Genomic DNA, 15,004 nt, shown 5'->3' with positions numbered 1-15,004 from the left:
AACCCTGCTAGCAAACAAACAGTCTGGGGATCTCCACAGCTAGCAGAATTCCAACCCGTGGGTTAATAGCTGACAGGTCCTCTCAGCGTATGCTACACTGCAGCATAAGCCCACATTTAGTGAGACTTGAGACAGTGGACCCTGGGTTTGCAGACCTAGGGCCTGAGCGTCCACACTGCATATTGACCGGAGGTTAAGAATTTCTGGACCCAGACCCCAACCACATGGCTAAGGTTTCCACGCTACAATAAGTAGACCCAAGTCAAATCTCCATTTCCTGCCATGCCCCAGTCTTCCTGGCATCCCCCACACCTTGAACAGTGTGGGTAAACTTGACTGTCTGCCCTGAATGTTACAGTAAGTTGTAGCAGCCTGCAACATATCCTGCCGAGCTATGTTTTGGGTCTGTATGCTCCTAATAATCAGAGCCAGCAACATGGAAGAGTCACTATTTGCAGAGCTTCTTTTCCTTGCATTTTCACTCCTGTTTCAGCAAACAGGAAGAGCATCCATTAGACACTGGGAGACATTCCAGTGGCGGTTTCTGAGCTACTGAAGGCCCCTGGTGGAGGAGGAGAGCAATACAGACATGGATTAACAGCATTGGTTGCTGGTCTTGCAGCTCGGTGTAGCCACTTGTGTACTCTGCCTAGCTCAGCACTTCTGCAGCAGGGCCACAAGCACAGATTGGTGGGATCACATCATCCTGCAGGGTGACCAGCAGAACTTTTGCATGAAGAAAGCTACATTTCTGGAGCCTTGTGAGCAGCTTTCCCTGACCCTCCAGTGGCATGACACGTGCATGAGGGAAGCCATACTTACCCACAAACTGTCTAGAAGTTGGCTACCTCAGACTGCTACAGGTTTGTTGCTATTTGTTGCTAACCAGTTTGGCATTTGATAGTCAACAGTGAGTAAAGTGGTCATGGAGGTTTCAGAGGCCATCAGGTGTGTGATTTACCCAAAGATGGTGGGTGTAAACAATATATCTGAAGTAGTCATTGGTTTTGAGAGAACTGATTTTCCAAACTGCATTTGGGCCATTGTTGGGGCTCATGTACCCGTATTTGGGCATCCTCAAGGAGCACAAGTACGTAAACCACAAATGATACTGCTCCATTATTATGCAGGTCCTTGCGGACCATAGAGGCTGATTTATGGATGCCAGTATAGGCTGCACTGGAAAAATACATGATGCCAGGTTTTCTGCTGATCGAATGCCTACATTCATGGACAGACTGGGATGCTGTTACCACCAAATGACGTCATAAATGGAGTGACTGTCTCTGCTGTTCTCAATGGGGATGCTACTTATGAAACCATTTTGCCTTTGCTTATGAAACTATATCCTGATTTCATAGGACCTGGCAAAAGAAGCTTTAATTGCATTCTCAGCTGGTGCGGAATGGTTTCTGAATGTGCTTTTGACAAATTAAAACCCCATTGGAGATGTCTACAGACCCATCTGGATGCCAGTATCATCAGTGCTGTCCACATCACGGTAGCTTGCTGTGCTCTTTGTAATCTTTGTGAAGCCAGATGTGAACCATTTCCCCTTGTATGCATATATGACAGAGATGGGCAGCAGAATCGGTACCCTCAGCCAGAAAGTGCACCTACCACAGCTGGAGCTGGCCGTACCCAGGCAACAGAAGTCAGGGATGCTTTGTGTTCCCACATTATGGACTTGCAAGGGCCAGTGAAAGAGGGAGAATAGTATGTTTATGGATATGCTTGTGCAATTTTTATAGAACATGAGGTACTGTCACATCATGCAATGAAATGGTTGGGTAGGAAGAGTGATTGCCGTGCATTGTACCTATGTATGAATGAATGAATCAATCAATCAACATGAAGCACTTGTGAAAACTGAGAGAAGTGGAGGGGTCGATTGCCATGCAATATACTTAAGAACGAAAGACTGAATGACATGACTGCTTACGAAATTTTTTTTTGAGGGAGATTGTTAATTACATGCATTGTACTTGTGGATGAAAGGACTGCTTATGAACTGGGGGTTGAAGAGTTGATTGCTATGCATTGTGATTATGAATGAATAACATACCCACTGATGAAATGGGGGTGGGGTGAGAGTGGTAAGAACTGTGGATGTACGGTATGGGGTATATGTCTGTAACTATTGAGAACCGGTCTTTGTATATATCTTTCCAGTTGTTCCATAGCATGTATTTACCTTTATTATTTGAAATACACATTATATGATGTGATGCAATGATAGCAATAACATTTCTTAATAAAATAAAAAACTTTACTTTTGTGAAGGCTCCTATTGAGGAGCCTCTGAACCCTATCAGAGGTATTCAGATTAGACAGACGTCTGTGCACTGTTATGCTGACTTTGAAGGACTGCAGATCCCATAATGCAGTGGTAGATGCTCTCTGGGATAGGACTGAGCTTCCTGGGTCAGAGGGTACAGTGGGAGTGGCAGTCTCCATATTGTGGGCAGGGAGCTGGAACAGAGAGCTACTGTTCCCTTTGGAGCCTGGGCTGAGGGGAAGCTGTGACAGAACATAAAAACGATCATATTGGGTCAGAACAAAGGTCCATCTAGCCCAGTATCCTGTCTTCTGACAGTGGCCAATGCCAGGTGCTTCAGAAGGAATGAACAGAACAGGTAATCACCAAATGATCCATCCTCTGTCGCCCATTCTCAGCTTCTAGCAAACTGTGCTAGGGACACCATCCCTGCCCATGCTGGCTAATAGCCATTGATGGACCTATCCTCCATTAATTTATCTAGTTCTTTTTTGAACCCTGTTATAGTCTTGGCCTTCACAACATCCTTTGGCAAAGAGTTCCACAGGTTGACTGTGCGTTGTGTAAAGAAATACTTCGTTTTGTTTGTTTTAAACCTGTTGCCTGTTTATTTCATTTGTTGACCCCTAGTTCTTTTGTTATGAGAAGAGTAAATAACACTGCCTTATTTACTTTCTCCACACGTCATGATTTCTATCATAATCCCCTTTATTCGTCTCTTTTCCAAGCTGAAAAGTCCCAGTCTTTTTAATCTGTCCTCATACAGAAGCTGTTCCATTCCCCTAATAATTTTTGTTGCCCTTTCCTGAAACTTTTCCAATTCCAATATATCTTTTTTGAGATGGGGCAACCACATCTGCATGCAGTATTCAAGATGTCGGCGTATCATGGATTTATCTAGAGGTAATGTGATATTTTCTGTCTTATCATCTATCCCTTTCTTAATGATTCCCAACATTCTGTTAGCTTTTTTGACTGCCGCTGCACATTTGAGTGGATGTTTTCAGAGAACTATCCACAGTGACTCCAAGATCTATTTCTTGAGTGGTAACAGCTAATTTAGACCCCATCATTTTATATGTATAGTTGGGATTATATTTTTCCAGTGTGCATTACTTTGCATTTATCAACATTGAATTTCATCTGTCATTTTGTTGCCCAGTCACTCAGTTTTGTCGGACCCCTTTGTAACTCTTCACAGTCTGGGACTTAACTGTCTTGAATAGTTTTGTATCATCTGCAGATTTTGCCACCTCACTGTTTACCCCTTTTTCCAGATCATTTATGAATACGTTGAATAGTTCTGGTCCGAGTATAGACCCCTGGGGGATACCACTATTTATCTCTCTTCATTCTGAAAACTAACCATTTATTCCTACTCTTTGTTTCTTATCTTTTAACCAGTTACTGATTCATGAGAGGACCTTACCTCTTATCCCATGACAGCTCACTTTGCTTAAGAGCCTTTGGTGAGGGACCTTGTCAGAGAGTTTCTGAAAATCTAAGTACACTATATGCATTGGATCCCACTTGTCCACATGCTTGTTGACCCCCTCAAAGAATTCTAGTAGATTGCTGAAGCATGATTTCCTATTACAAAAACCACGTTGACTCTTCCCCAGCAAATCAAGCAGGGACTCCAAGCAGGGTCCCAGAATGTTCTGCAGCTTCTCCAGTGGCAAAGCTTCCTTGGGGACCAGTTTGAAAAAAAGAGTCAGTTTATCAGCCTGATCTGGCACTTGCTGGCTCCCCTCTATTGCTGTACTGGATTCAGGGATTAGAAGTCTGCCATCCTGGCTCGGTGCTAGTACCGGTTTTACAATGGCGCCAATGGGCCTGTAGGGCCGGGTCCACACTCAGAAGGGTCCGCTTGGCCTCTTTCCCTCCCCCCCGAGGCTCCGCCTGCTGCTCGCTCCTCTCTGCCCTCTCCCCCCATGCAAGCAATAGGTGGGGTCTTGGGGGGAAGAAGTTGACTTGGGGTGGGGTCTGAGGGCAGAGTGTGGGTGGGGCCTCGGGGGGAAGAGATTGGGTCGGGTCTTGGGGTGGGTGGAGCGGGGGGCCCACAAAACAATCATCCAGCCCTGCTCGGCACAGTACACAGCACCCAGTCAAACTCCTTGTCAAATGGGCAGGATGATAGGGAGTTCCTAGAAGAGTGGTTTTCATCCCTGGCTTTACGGTAGTCTGTGTTGAGCTGCTTAATCTGCTTCCTGCACCACTGACCCCGTGAATCCCCAACACTGCGAGCTTCTTTGCTGTTAGCTGATAGGTTATTCCTGGAACTCTTGCTAAAATCATACTGTTTACTCACCTTGCACCAGAGATTCATCAGTATCTGCCTGCAGCACACTTGCAAACGACCTCTTCATGTCAGGGGCCATTGCAAATGCAGGAGGAGGTTCACTGTGCTTGCAGCTCAGTGTCCTGAACAAAAGGGAAGGGTTAAATGCTGAGCAGCTGTACTTGAACCAGAGAGTTACTTCAGTTTCCTGGGAGTTGATTGGCCAGTCTTGGGATAGAAAGGACACAGGATACTGTCCCATGGGATTATGGGATAGAATTGGCAGATTCTCAGGAGCTGAATCTGGAGGGTCCGGGTCCGAGCTGCATCCACACTGCAAAACAATGGAGTTTAGGCCCAAATCCCCGTGGTGTCTGGGCTTTGAATCCTCCACCGTTGTGGTCCTGGGCCTGAATCAGATAGAATTGTGGGTAGACAGAAGGTGGGCTTGGACTTGAGCCTGAGTCTGAGCTTGAGTTTATATTGCAGTGTAAACATACCCTCAGTTGCTGGTGAAACAGAAATATGTAGCATGTATCCAAAGTGACACAGATTCCCCTAGATCTCTATAAGGTGCTCACTCTATAGAGCATTATCTTCTCTCCAGAAGTCAGCTTAGTCACAAACCCTCATCTTGCTAAGTGCTGCTCCATTCTCTCTCTTTTTCACAGAGACAAAATAGTTCAATGTAAGGTCCACAGGCTCTGTGGCCTCGAGGAGGAATAAATGCTCCCCACATCTCCCAAGCTCTCCCTCTAGATCCATAAAACACACCACAGTGGTCCAAACACTATCCTAATAGAGGGCATCCCTAGTTAAGTAAAGCTGAAATAGCACTGCACTGTATCCCAAGTGATAGAGGGATTGGGACCCAGCCCTCACAGCAGACACATTCCTTGGTCCTGTGTCAATCAGGGCTCTTTGTAACTCTGGTATTTATAACCTTGCCCCCAATCCTTGTTCTCTGATTGGTCCACTCTGAGAGGATGACTAGAATGTGACGTGCCAAGTGCGTTGCCCAAAATAAAAACTTTATGTACAGCCTCAGAAACAACTACTGATCATGTCTAGTACCTGCCACACCCTGTTCTGGAAGTTTCTGTATCCTTCTAAGTGAGTTGCCCTGCTGTTATCTCTTCAGGTATGCAAATACATGGCATATCCAGCTAATATCCATGCCTCCTCCCCACTGTTTCGCTACCTCTTTCCTGGAGAAACAAAGTCAAATGCTGCAGTATAAACCACCTGGGTTACACAAACACTCAGACAAGTGCTTAACTTTAAACAAGTGAATAGTTTCAAAGTTAAGCCCATGTATAAGTCTTCGCAGGATTGGGGCCCAATTTTACAATTGGGTGAATAACTTGAGAAATCAATTTAATTTTTACATGCCCAAGAGATTATATTAAACCTAATAATTTCAGTATATTTCAATAGAAGAATAAATGTGATCTTCTGCTTTGTTATACATAAGTCTGTCCACAAGCTTGATACTGCATTCTCCCAATAGGATATTGTTGCAATGCTTTGATTATGCCATCTGTCAAATTGTGATTTTAATTAAAAAATCATGTACAAAACCCACGTTCCATCACAAAGGAAGCCCAATTTTCAGTGTAGTCTTGGTAGCCAAATACAGCTGAAAATGTACAAAATGTTTTTTGCCTAAATATATAGTTCCACTATTTAAAAACTAGGCCCAAAGAGTAAAGTAACATGTATTCTACAGAACATTGCAAAGCTATTGTCCTAAAGCTTTAAAAAATAAAACCTAAATTCTGTTACTTTATTTATTACAGATGGGGAACTCAAGGGGACTTCACTACTACTCACCCTCGGCCTGTTGTCAAAGTAAAACTCTTTACAGAAAGCACTGGGGTCCTAGCCCTTGAAGATAAAGAATTAGGAAGGGTGAGTTTCGTTGCATTTACAAAATTAGAATACCGACGAAGCGCGTTGTGCAAACAAAGCTATAAGGTGTTCATTATAGCAGACCACCTGCTCCGCTATGGTTAAGGCTGATGCTTGCTTTCTGTTTAAAGGTGGGCTTTCTAAGTGCTCCCAAATCCATATTCTGACACAGATTGTCTCGAAATTTGCTGTGTCTCATGAGTTTCTGCATACTATTAGTGCTCCAAATTTAGGGTCATTTGAACAAGTGGTTTCCAAAATACAGGCCCCCCACCCCCCAAAAAAAATACCACAGCATTTTACAACATTTTTTGAAAACATTGATCCTCCCCGAACTAATTTCAGTTGCTCGGGATTTCTCTCAGCTAGGGCATGGCACTGATTGCCTCTTTGGGGCAGCAATACTGAAAAAGTTATTAAGAGTAAAGTTTGTAACTCTAGGTGGGTGGGTGCCAAAGTGATGTACCTAAAAGAGTGAAATGCACTATGTGCCTTTACAGAAGACTAGGGCTCTGTTGAAGCAAGACAGTTTCCAGACAATCTGTTGTCACACCAACTGGATGGCACAAATGACTATACTGCACTCATTGAACCTGAACTGCACCCATGAACTGGGATTTTGAGCCCTGCTATTTAGTTTTCAGAAAATGTGTTGTGCATGTTCCTTGTTCTTTGCCTGCCAGGGGCAGATATAGCCTCCCAATTCAATGAGTGAACTGACCTCTCCCGCTCAAATTCCATGCAGGAGCACCATTTCAGGTTTCAGTAGGGAGGCAACTTTCAGCAGGGGCCCAGGGACTTCTTAGACCCCTGGAGGTATGTCCATATGCAATAAAACATCTGTGGCTGGCCTCTGTCAGCTGACTCGGACTCTGGCTGCAGGGCTGTAAAATTGCAGTGTAGACATTCGGGCTTGGGCTGGAACCCGGGCTCTGGGATCCTTCCCCCTGATGGGGTCCCAAAGCCTGGGCTCTAACCCTAGCCCGAACTTCTACACTGCAGTTTTATAGCCCTGCAGCCTGAGCCTGAGTCAGCTGACACAAGCCAGTTGTGGGTGTTCTGTTGCAGTGTAAAGATACTCTGAAGCTCTTGGATTTTTTTAAAATGGCAGAGAACATTCTTATGCAAGAAATAACTTGGACAATCTTCTCCTTCAATTTTACACTTTGAGGCACGGATCTAAAATATACAGGGAAAAGAGAAGGAGGAGGGAGGAGTAATCTAGAAGACCCTGCACTTGGAACAACTTGGACCAAATGTGGGATACTTGAGAGGTTTGTCTTTGTCCCCACCCCACCTTTATGGGTGGCCCTGCCTGTATGAGTGCACATCCATGGACCCTAGCTAGAGCCACAGGATACATGATCATCATAAACTATTTTTCCAATTTCTGTGAGACAGACTGTTTACCAGATACAGGATCCAGAACATTCATAGGAAGATGAAAACACACTTTGCATGGTATAAGATACCAAATATCGTGTTCCAATAATGGACCACAGTTTGTTTCAGGACAGCTGTGGAAGTTCAATAAGGCCTGAGATTTTGATCACATATCATCACCAGGGTATCTTCAGAGAAACAGCAAAGTAGAATCAGCAGTAAAACTGCCAAGAAACTAATGACAAAAGCAAAAACTGCAGATGCTGCCCCATGCATAGCATAACAAGATCACAGGAATACTCCCTCGCAAGACCTAAATTCTAGTGCAGCCCAAAGGTTGATGAGCCGGAGAATGAAGACACTCTGACTGACAAGTGGGAAATCGTTAGAGCGTGGGTACTCAGGAGATGGGTGAATTATGGACAAACCAGCAAAAAAGACAAGTGTTTTATGACAATAGAGGTGCGAGAGATCTGCTATGTCTGGAGCTGGGTAACAAAGTGCACATGCAATCATTAACAAAAATGGGCCCATTCAAGTTTTAGCAAAAAGCTATAGTGGTTCAACCAGGAAACAAAAGATAATATCAAGTGCAAATGGACAATAGAGAGATAGTGAGGTGAAATCTTAGGCACTTCAGGAAAACAAAAGACAGTATGGACAACACAAGTCTTAGCATTCTAAAGCAGGAGAATCCTGAGCAGAGTCACTAGAAGTAGGTATACATATGTCAAGGGCATACGAGAGGAAATACAGGAGGAAGAAGGTATTTCAACAGAGGCTTCGGCAACACCAAACCTAGAGACAGTGGTTGACCAGACTGGTGGAAGACTGCATCAGGGAGGCACCAGTGAACCTAACTGTACTAGAGGAAAGTAGATTGTTAAAAGATCGGCTCATCTGAGGGATTTGGTGTGATGAGCTTCTTATACAGGTGCATAGCCAGACGAATTGATAAGATGTTGAACACAGTAACCGCAAGGATGGACAGTATCTGAAAGGTGTATGTTATTGTTGGGATGTTAGTTTTCTTTGAAAGAGAATGGATGTAACAATATGAAGGTTCTAGCATCATACTTCCAGGCATCATACTTTTTCCGTGGGGCAGCTGCTTGGAAGGGACACCTCCTGGTGAACTGTCTATGAAGCCAAGAGGCTGAAGAAACCATGTTATAAGTAGTTACAATAAAGCTGGGGTTTGTTGATTATCCTGGTCTTAGTGCAAGATCTTATATGGCAGATGATCCAGACACAACAAAGCATAAAACAGGAGCAGTGAGGGAGAATGGGGTGGGCTTAGGAACAGTACAGAGAGCGTGAGATTTGGAAGGATGAACGGAGGAGAGTTAGTGGTCGGAGGAGAGGGGAGGAATAGGGAGAAAGGGGTTTGGGGCTGCAGTGAAGGGAGAGAGATACATGGGATGGGTGATGGGGAAGCGATTAAAGGGAGGAGAGAGGGGTTGTGGTCTTGGGTCAGGTGAAGGGGGTAAGGATTAGTGGGAGGGGGAATGGGTGGCAGAGGAAGTGGGGGGGATTGTGGTGGGGGGATCTGTCAGTCCCATATTCTCTCCTCCAGTTAAGCTGCAGCACCCTCCCCTTCTCTCCTTGTCCTGGCTTGGCCACATATTGGTGGTAGGTTCACCATATTCACAGCCCCATCTCCCAAGGCCACATGTGGGTGTCAGAGAGGGGTGCACCTTGCACAAAGAGGAGTGGGGAGAATGGGGCAACAACAGCTCCCATCCTCTGGGAGTGCAGCCAGGATTGGGGGCCCTGCCCCTCTGGAAGGGTCTGAGCCCATCTCCCCAACACCCCACTGAGTACAACTGAGCAGTTCACACACCTCAGAGCTATTGTTTCAGGCTGTATCCATTTCCATAGAGTGTTGTCATTTAGCTAAGAACATCTAATTGAGATGAATGGGCCCATTCATGTCTCTCTGAGCATCCTACACTGCAGATGAATGCATACAGCCTTTTCTAGACCCAGATTTGGGGCAGGAACTCTGCATCTCCACTCATTTGCCCCTTCCTGTCTTCAGCTGGAAAATGCATTGCTCATGGGCCCAACCTCCCCCTTGTTTCTCCATGCTTACCAGGGGCCTTGAGTGGTAAGGAGGAGGGTGGAGCTAGTGTATGTGTGGGGAGTGGACATGTGAAGGGGGCTTGGAATAGCAGCAGTGAGGAGGGTGGGCTCAGAGAAATGGGCATGGTGGAGGACTTGGCGTGGGAGAGAGCTTGGGGAATATGAGGGATCCGAGCAGTGAGGGGGAATGTGTCAGGGGGAGTGTTGAAATAGTGCAGGGAACACTGAGTTGTTGGAAAGGTGGGGGTCAAAGCTGGGCAGTGGGGGATGTTGGGGAGGCTTTATCAGTCCCCAGTGTCTCCATGCTAAACCTTGCATTGTTATTGCATCTGGTTCCCAGATTTTCAGCCTGTGGGTCCCATGTCAGTGCCTGCCTCTCTGTGGGGAGGACAGTTGAGGTGGGTCACTGGGCTGTTCTAGACAGATAGACTAGAAACAAGGAGATGATGCAGTTAGTGAATGGACCAACGTGCAGCCATTGCATTCTGTGGCTGGGGTAATCATTGCCAAGAAACCAGAGACAGTGGAGCAGGACTGCTGGTCTGCAGCACATGAGGGTGCTAAGAAATTATTTACAAAAAAACAAGAAAAGTAAATGCTCTAACAGTTCATTAATGCAAAAAGAAAAGGAATACTTGTGGCACCTTAGAGACTTGAAGAATTGCCACTTTTAGGTCTGTAATCGAGTGACCAAAGAGATTGAAGTGTTCTCCGACTGGTTTTTGAATGTTGTAATTCTTGACGTCTGATTTTTGTCCATTTATTTTTTTATGTAGAGACTATCCAGGTGGACCAATGTACATGGCAGTGGGGCATTGCTGGCACATGATGGCATATATCATATTGGTAGATGTGCAGGTGAACAAGCCTCTGCTATTGTGGCTGATGTGATTAGGCCCTATGATGGTGTCCCCTGAATAGATATGTGGACACAGTTGGCAACGGGCTTTGTTGCAAGGATAGGTTCCTGGGTTAGTGTTTTTATTGTGTGATGTGTGGTTGCTGGTGAGTATTTGCTTCAGGGGGCTGTCTGTAAGCAAGGACTGGCCTGTCTCCCAAAATCTGTGAGACTGATGGGTCGTCCTTCAGGATAGGTTGTAGATCCTTGATGATGCGTTGGAGAGGTTTTAGTTGGGGGCTGAAGGTGATGGCTAGTGGCATTCTGTTATTTTCTTTGTTGGGCCTGTCCTGTAGTAGGTGACTTCTGGGTACTCTTCAGGCTCTGTCAGTCTGTTTCTTCACTTCAGCAGGTGGGTATTGTAGTTGTAAGAACTCTTGATAGAGATCTTGTAGGTGTTTGTCTCTGTCTGAGGGGTTGGAGCAAATGCAGTTGTATCATAGAGCTTGGCTGTAGACAATGGATTGTGTGGGGTGGTCTGGATGAAAGCTGGAGGCATGTAGATAAGTATAGTGGTCAGTAGGTTTCCCGTATAGGGTGGTGTTTATGTGACCATCGCTTATTAGCACTGTAGTGTCCAGGAAGTGGATCTCTTGTGTGGACCAGTCCAGGCTGAGGTTGATGGTGGGATGGAAATTGTTGAAATCATGGTGGAGTTCCTCAAGGGCTTCTTTTCCATGAGTCCAGATGATGAAGATGTCATCAGTGTAGCGCAAGTAAAGTAGGGGCATTAGGGGACGAGAGCTGAGGAAGCGTTGTTCTGAGTCAGCCATAAAAATGTTGGCATACTGTGGGGCCATGCGGGTACCCATAGCTAGCTTGTTTGATTCAATTGAGGATCAGCTCCTTTATAACATCACAGCGCTAAGATATATTTATAGTGAAAACAATATTAAATTTATTTTCAAAGGCTAAGATTAAGAGAGAGTGAGTAAGGATAATAATGGAACAGAAATGGTTACATATAAAACAAAAGGAAACAGGCTTCCTAAGTCTAAATTTAATTTTAACAGGCCAAACCCTTGTCTAAAGTAGTTTATCTCCCCTAAAGCAATCTCTGTATCTCCAACCAACATGGCTGAAATCCCTCTTTCATGAAAGCAAAAAGTGCTGTCCTTGTTGCTTCCTTAGTGAAGGATAAAGAAGTGTACTTTTGCCTGCTTCTTATATCCCCCCAGGTTCGTTGTTTTGTCTCCAGGGTCAGGATGTCCTCTCATGGTTTGTTCCCTGATGTGCTGACTTCATTGACTTCACATCCTCATGTTGTGACTTCTTATGCAAATGGCGCTTCCGTTGGGTTGGCTTACAATGCTTAAGTTATGGGAACCAAGGCAAAAGGTGAATAAGAAGTTGGGCCCTGCTGGTTGGAAGAGCAATTAGAGTTTCTTACAAAGATTTAATCATATAATTTGTGGTTGTTATAGTAGTTGTGTCAATGGATGCTATCGTACTAGAAAAAATAAATCTTGCTGAAATCAAAAGTCATTGCTGTCACCCTGAAGAGTAATTCAGTTATTCTGAATGACAAATTGCCCAGTGAAATATTGTTTTTCACTGACTAACAAGTGCTATTTTTGTTTTCTCACTGTGCAGAACTACGTTATGGTTGAGTCATCCATTTTATTATCCATGAAATATCATTACAGACGCTGTAGGTTAAAGGTTCAAATTTTGGAACCTGAATTTAGGCAGTTGACTCCTATAAAGATCATTGGGAGTTGCATGAATAAATCCTTCACAGGAAAATGTGAATACTTCCTTCGAAAATGTGTCCTCCTTACACAGAGTAGTCATCTCTTTGTATATCAGTAGCTAAAGTACATACATCCAATTATGGTTTTGGTTTTGCATCCTTGCCTATCCTGGCTAATAGCCATTGAGGGACATATCCTCCATGAACTTACCTAGTTCTTTTATGAACCCTGTTAGACTTGGCCTTCACAACATCCTCTGGCAAAAAGTTCCAGAGGTTGACTGTGCGTTGTGTGAGGAAATACTTCCTTTTGTTTGTTTTAAACTTGCTGCCTATTAATTTCATTGGGTGACCCCTAATTCTTGTGTTATGAGAAGGAGTAAATAACACTTCTTTATTTACTCTGTCCATACCAGTCATGATTTTATTGACCTCTATCATATCCCCCCTTAGTCATCTCTTTTCCAAACTGAAAAATCCCAATCCTATTAATCTCTCTCCATCTGGAAGCCTTTCCATATCCCTAATAATTTTTGTTGCCCTTTTCTATATCTTTTCTAATTCCTATATCTCTTTTTTGAGATTATATGGCAACTCCTTGTTACGACATAAAAAGGATAATGCTAAGCCTATTTAAAGAATATTTTTTCTTACAGTTACATTTAACATACATCTTTCAGACAGTTCTGAAGTAAGATTACCTGAGAAAAATGGTGAACTATAGCAAATGAAGAGAGCCATTTATTGTACAAGTTCAGTGACAATATTCCATTTGAAAAAAATGGGATTAAAATTGTATATTTGTATTAAACCATTTGCAGCTCTTCAAGCCAAGAATGGAACAAAATTAATAAAATGTGCTTCCAATAATCTGGTCAAGTATGATAAATCTTATATTTGTCACCTGCTTCCTGTTATATAAGGTGATATAATTTCAGTAAGATCATCTTTTCAAGACCAAATTCAGTACTTGCTCACGTCTCAGTCAGGCAAAAATCTGTTGAGATGTTGGACTGAAATATTAAAATATAAAAAGTTCCTGTCATGTTTCAGATATGATTTTTTTTTCCTTTGTGGGGAGAGATCATGTAAAGTTAAAGGGGAAAAAGGAAAGAAATATCAATTCAAGAATAGAAAAATAAACAAACAACCAAATGTCTTGCCACTCTAAAGACACACATAGCCTTCATTTAAACATGCATGTCTCACAGTTATCACCTTTTTCACTGTGACGCTGCCTGGAGTACCCAGGCCTTAGAGGCACCTCACCACTACCCGCCTTTAGCATCAAGCAGTCTTATCTTTGCTTGCTGTAGCTCAGCTCCATGAAACCAGCAGCCTCTGGCAATATAAGCACGGACTTCCTGGTTTTCTCAGACCTCAGTGTCTCTATTCAGGTTAACGATAGGCACACACCAACCCCTGAGTCCTTGGAGTGCTCTTTGCAGTTCGCAGCCCTTAACCACTGGATACTCTCAGAAATTACCAGGTTTGCTGTCCCTCAGGGGACAGTATACATACTAGCTTGTTTGATTCAATTGAGGATCAACTCCTTTATAACATAACAGCACTGAGATATATTTATAGTGACAACAATCATAAATTTATTGTCAAAGGCTAAGATTAAGAGAGAGTGAGTAAGGATAATAATGGAACAGAAATGGTTACATATAAAACAAAAGGAAACAGGCTTCCTAAGTCTAAATTTAATTTTAACAGGCCAAACCCTTGTCTAAAGTAGTTTATCTCCCCTAAAGCAATCTCTGTATCTCCAACCAACATGGCTGAAATCCCTCTTTCATGAAAGCAAAAAGTGCTGTCCTTGTTGCTTCCTTAGTGAAGGATAAAGAAGTGTACTTTTGCCTGCTTCTTATATCCCCCCAGATTCGTTGTTTTGTCTCCAGGGTCAGGATGTCCTCTCATGGTTTGTTCCCTGATGTGCTGACTTCATTGACTTCACATGATGAGCATACACATTTACTCAGTCCTTCCTACCAGAGATCCTGTGCTACTTTTTTTTTGTTCCATGCTTTGTCTATGAAGATGTTCAAACGTAATAATTCAAAGTGACAGCCATTGTGCTTGTTTCACACACATGTGAATACAATGTGGGAGCAGCAGGTGGTGTTTGATTAGATTTTTTTGAATATAAAGATAATTTAGTCTTGTTGCACTGATTATTCAATTAAGAGTGAAGAACTCTTGTCTTTTGAGCTGCTTGTCACATCCAAAGGCAGCCAGTAATAATTAGCTTTATAGCTATGCTTTTCATTAATACTGTTATTCTGTATTTGTTTTAAAGATCTCTTTCTGGGCAGGTACCCACACAATTTTCTAGTTTCTGAATGTTGACAACAGCAGGCACATAATTTATATGCTGTGATGTGTTGAAACAGCCTCCGAAAAAAGAAGTAGATTTTAAAACAGATTCCACACTTTGAATATGCTAAATTATGGTTCTCCGTTGTGGTAATG

General features: G+C 43.5%; 1 protein-coding gene across 22 annotated transcripts in view; it reads left to right on the top strand.

Moving 5' to 3' along the window:
* The window catches only part of CADPS2 (calcium dependent secretion activator 2), a 593,917-nt gene that overhangs the window by 304,688 nt on the left and 274,225 nt on the right, over positions 1-15,004 (top strand). For all 22 annotated transcript variants that reach the window (XM_073328224.2, XM_073328216.2, XM_073328214.2 and 19 more), the window contains one exon: positions 6,359-6,470. In XM_073328224.2, coding sequence (XP_073184325.1) covers positions 6,359-6,470 — 112 coding nt within the window. The remainder of the gene's footprint in view (positions 1-6,358; positions 6,471-15,004) is intronic.

The sequence above is a fragment of the Lepidochelys kempii genome, chromosome 1 (assembly GCF_965140285.1).
Source record: "Lepidochelys kempii isolate rLepKem1 chromosome 1, rLepKem1.hap1, whole genome shotgun sequence".
Taxonomy (NCBI): domain Eukaryota; kingdom Metazoa; phylum Chordata; order Testudines; family Cheloniidae; genus Lepidochelys; species Lepidochelys kempii.
Note: the sequence above shows the minus strand (reverse complement) of the source record. Positions and strands in the feature narration are given on the sequence as shown.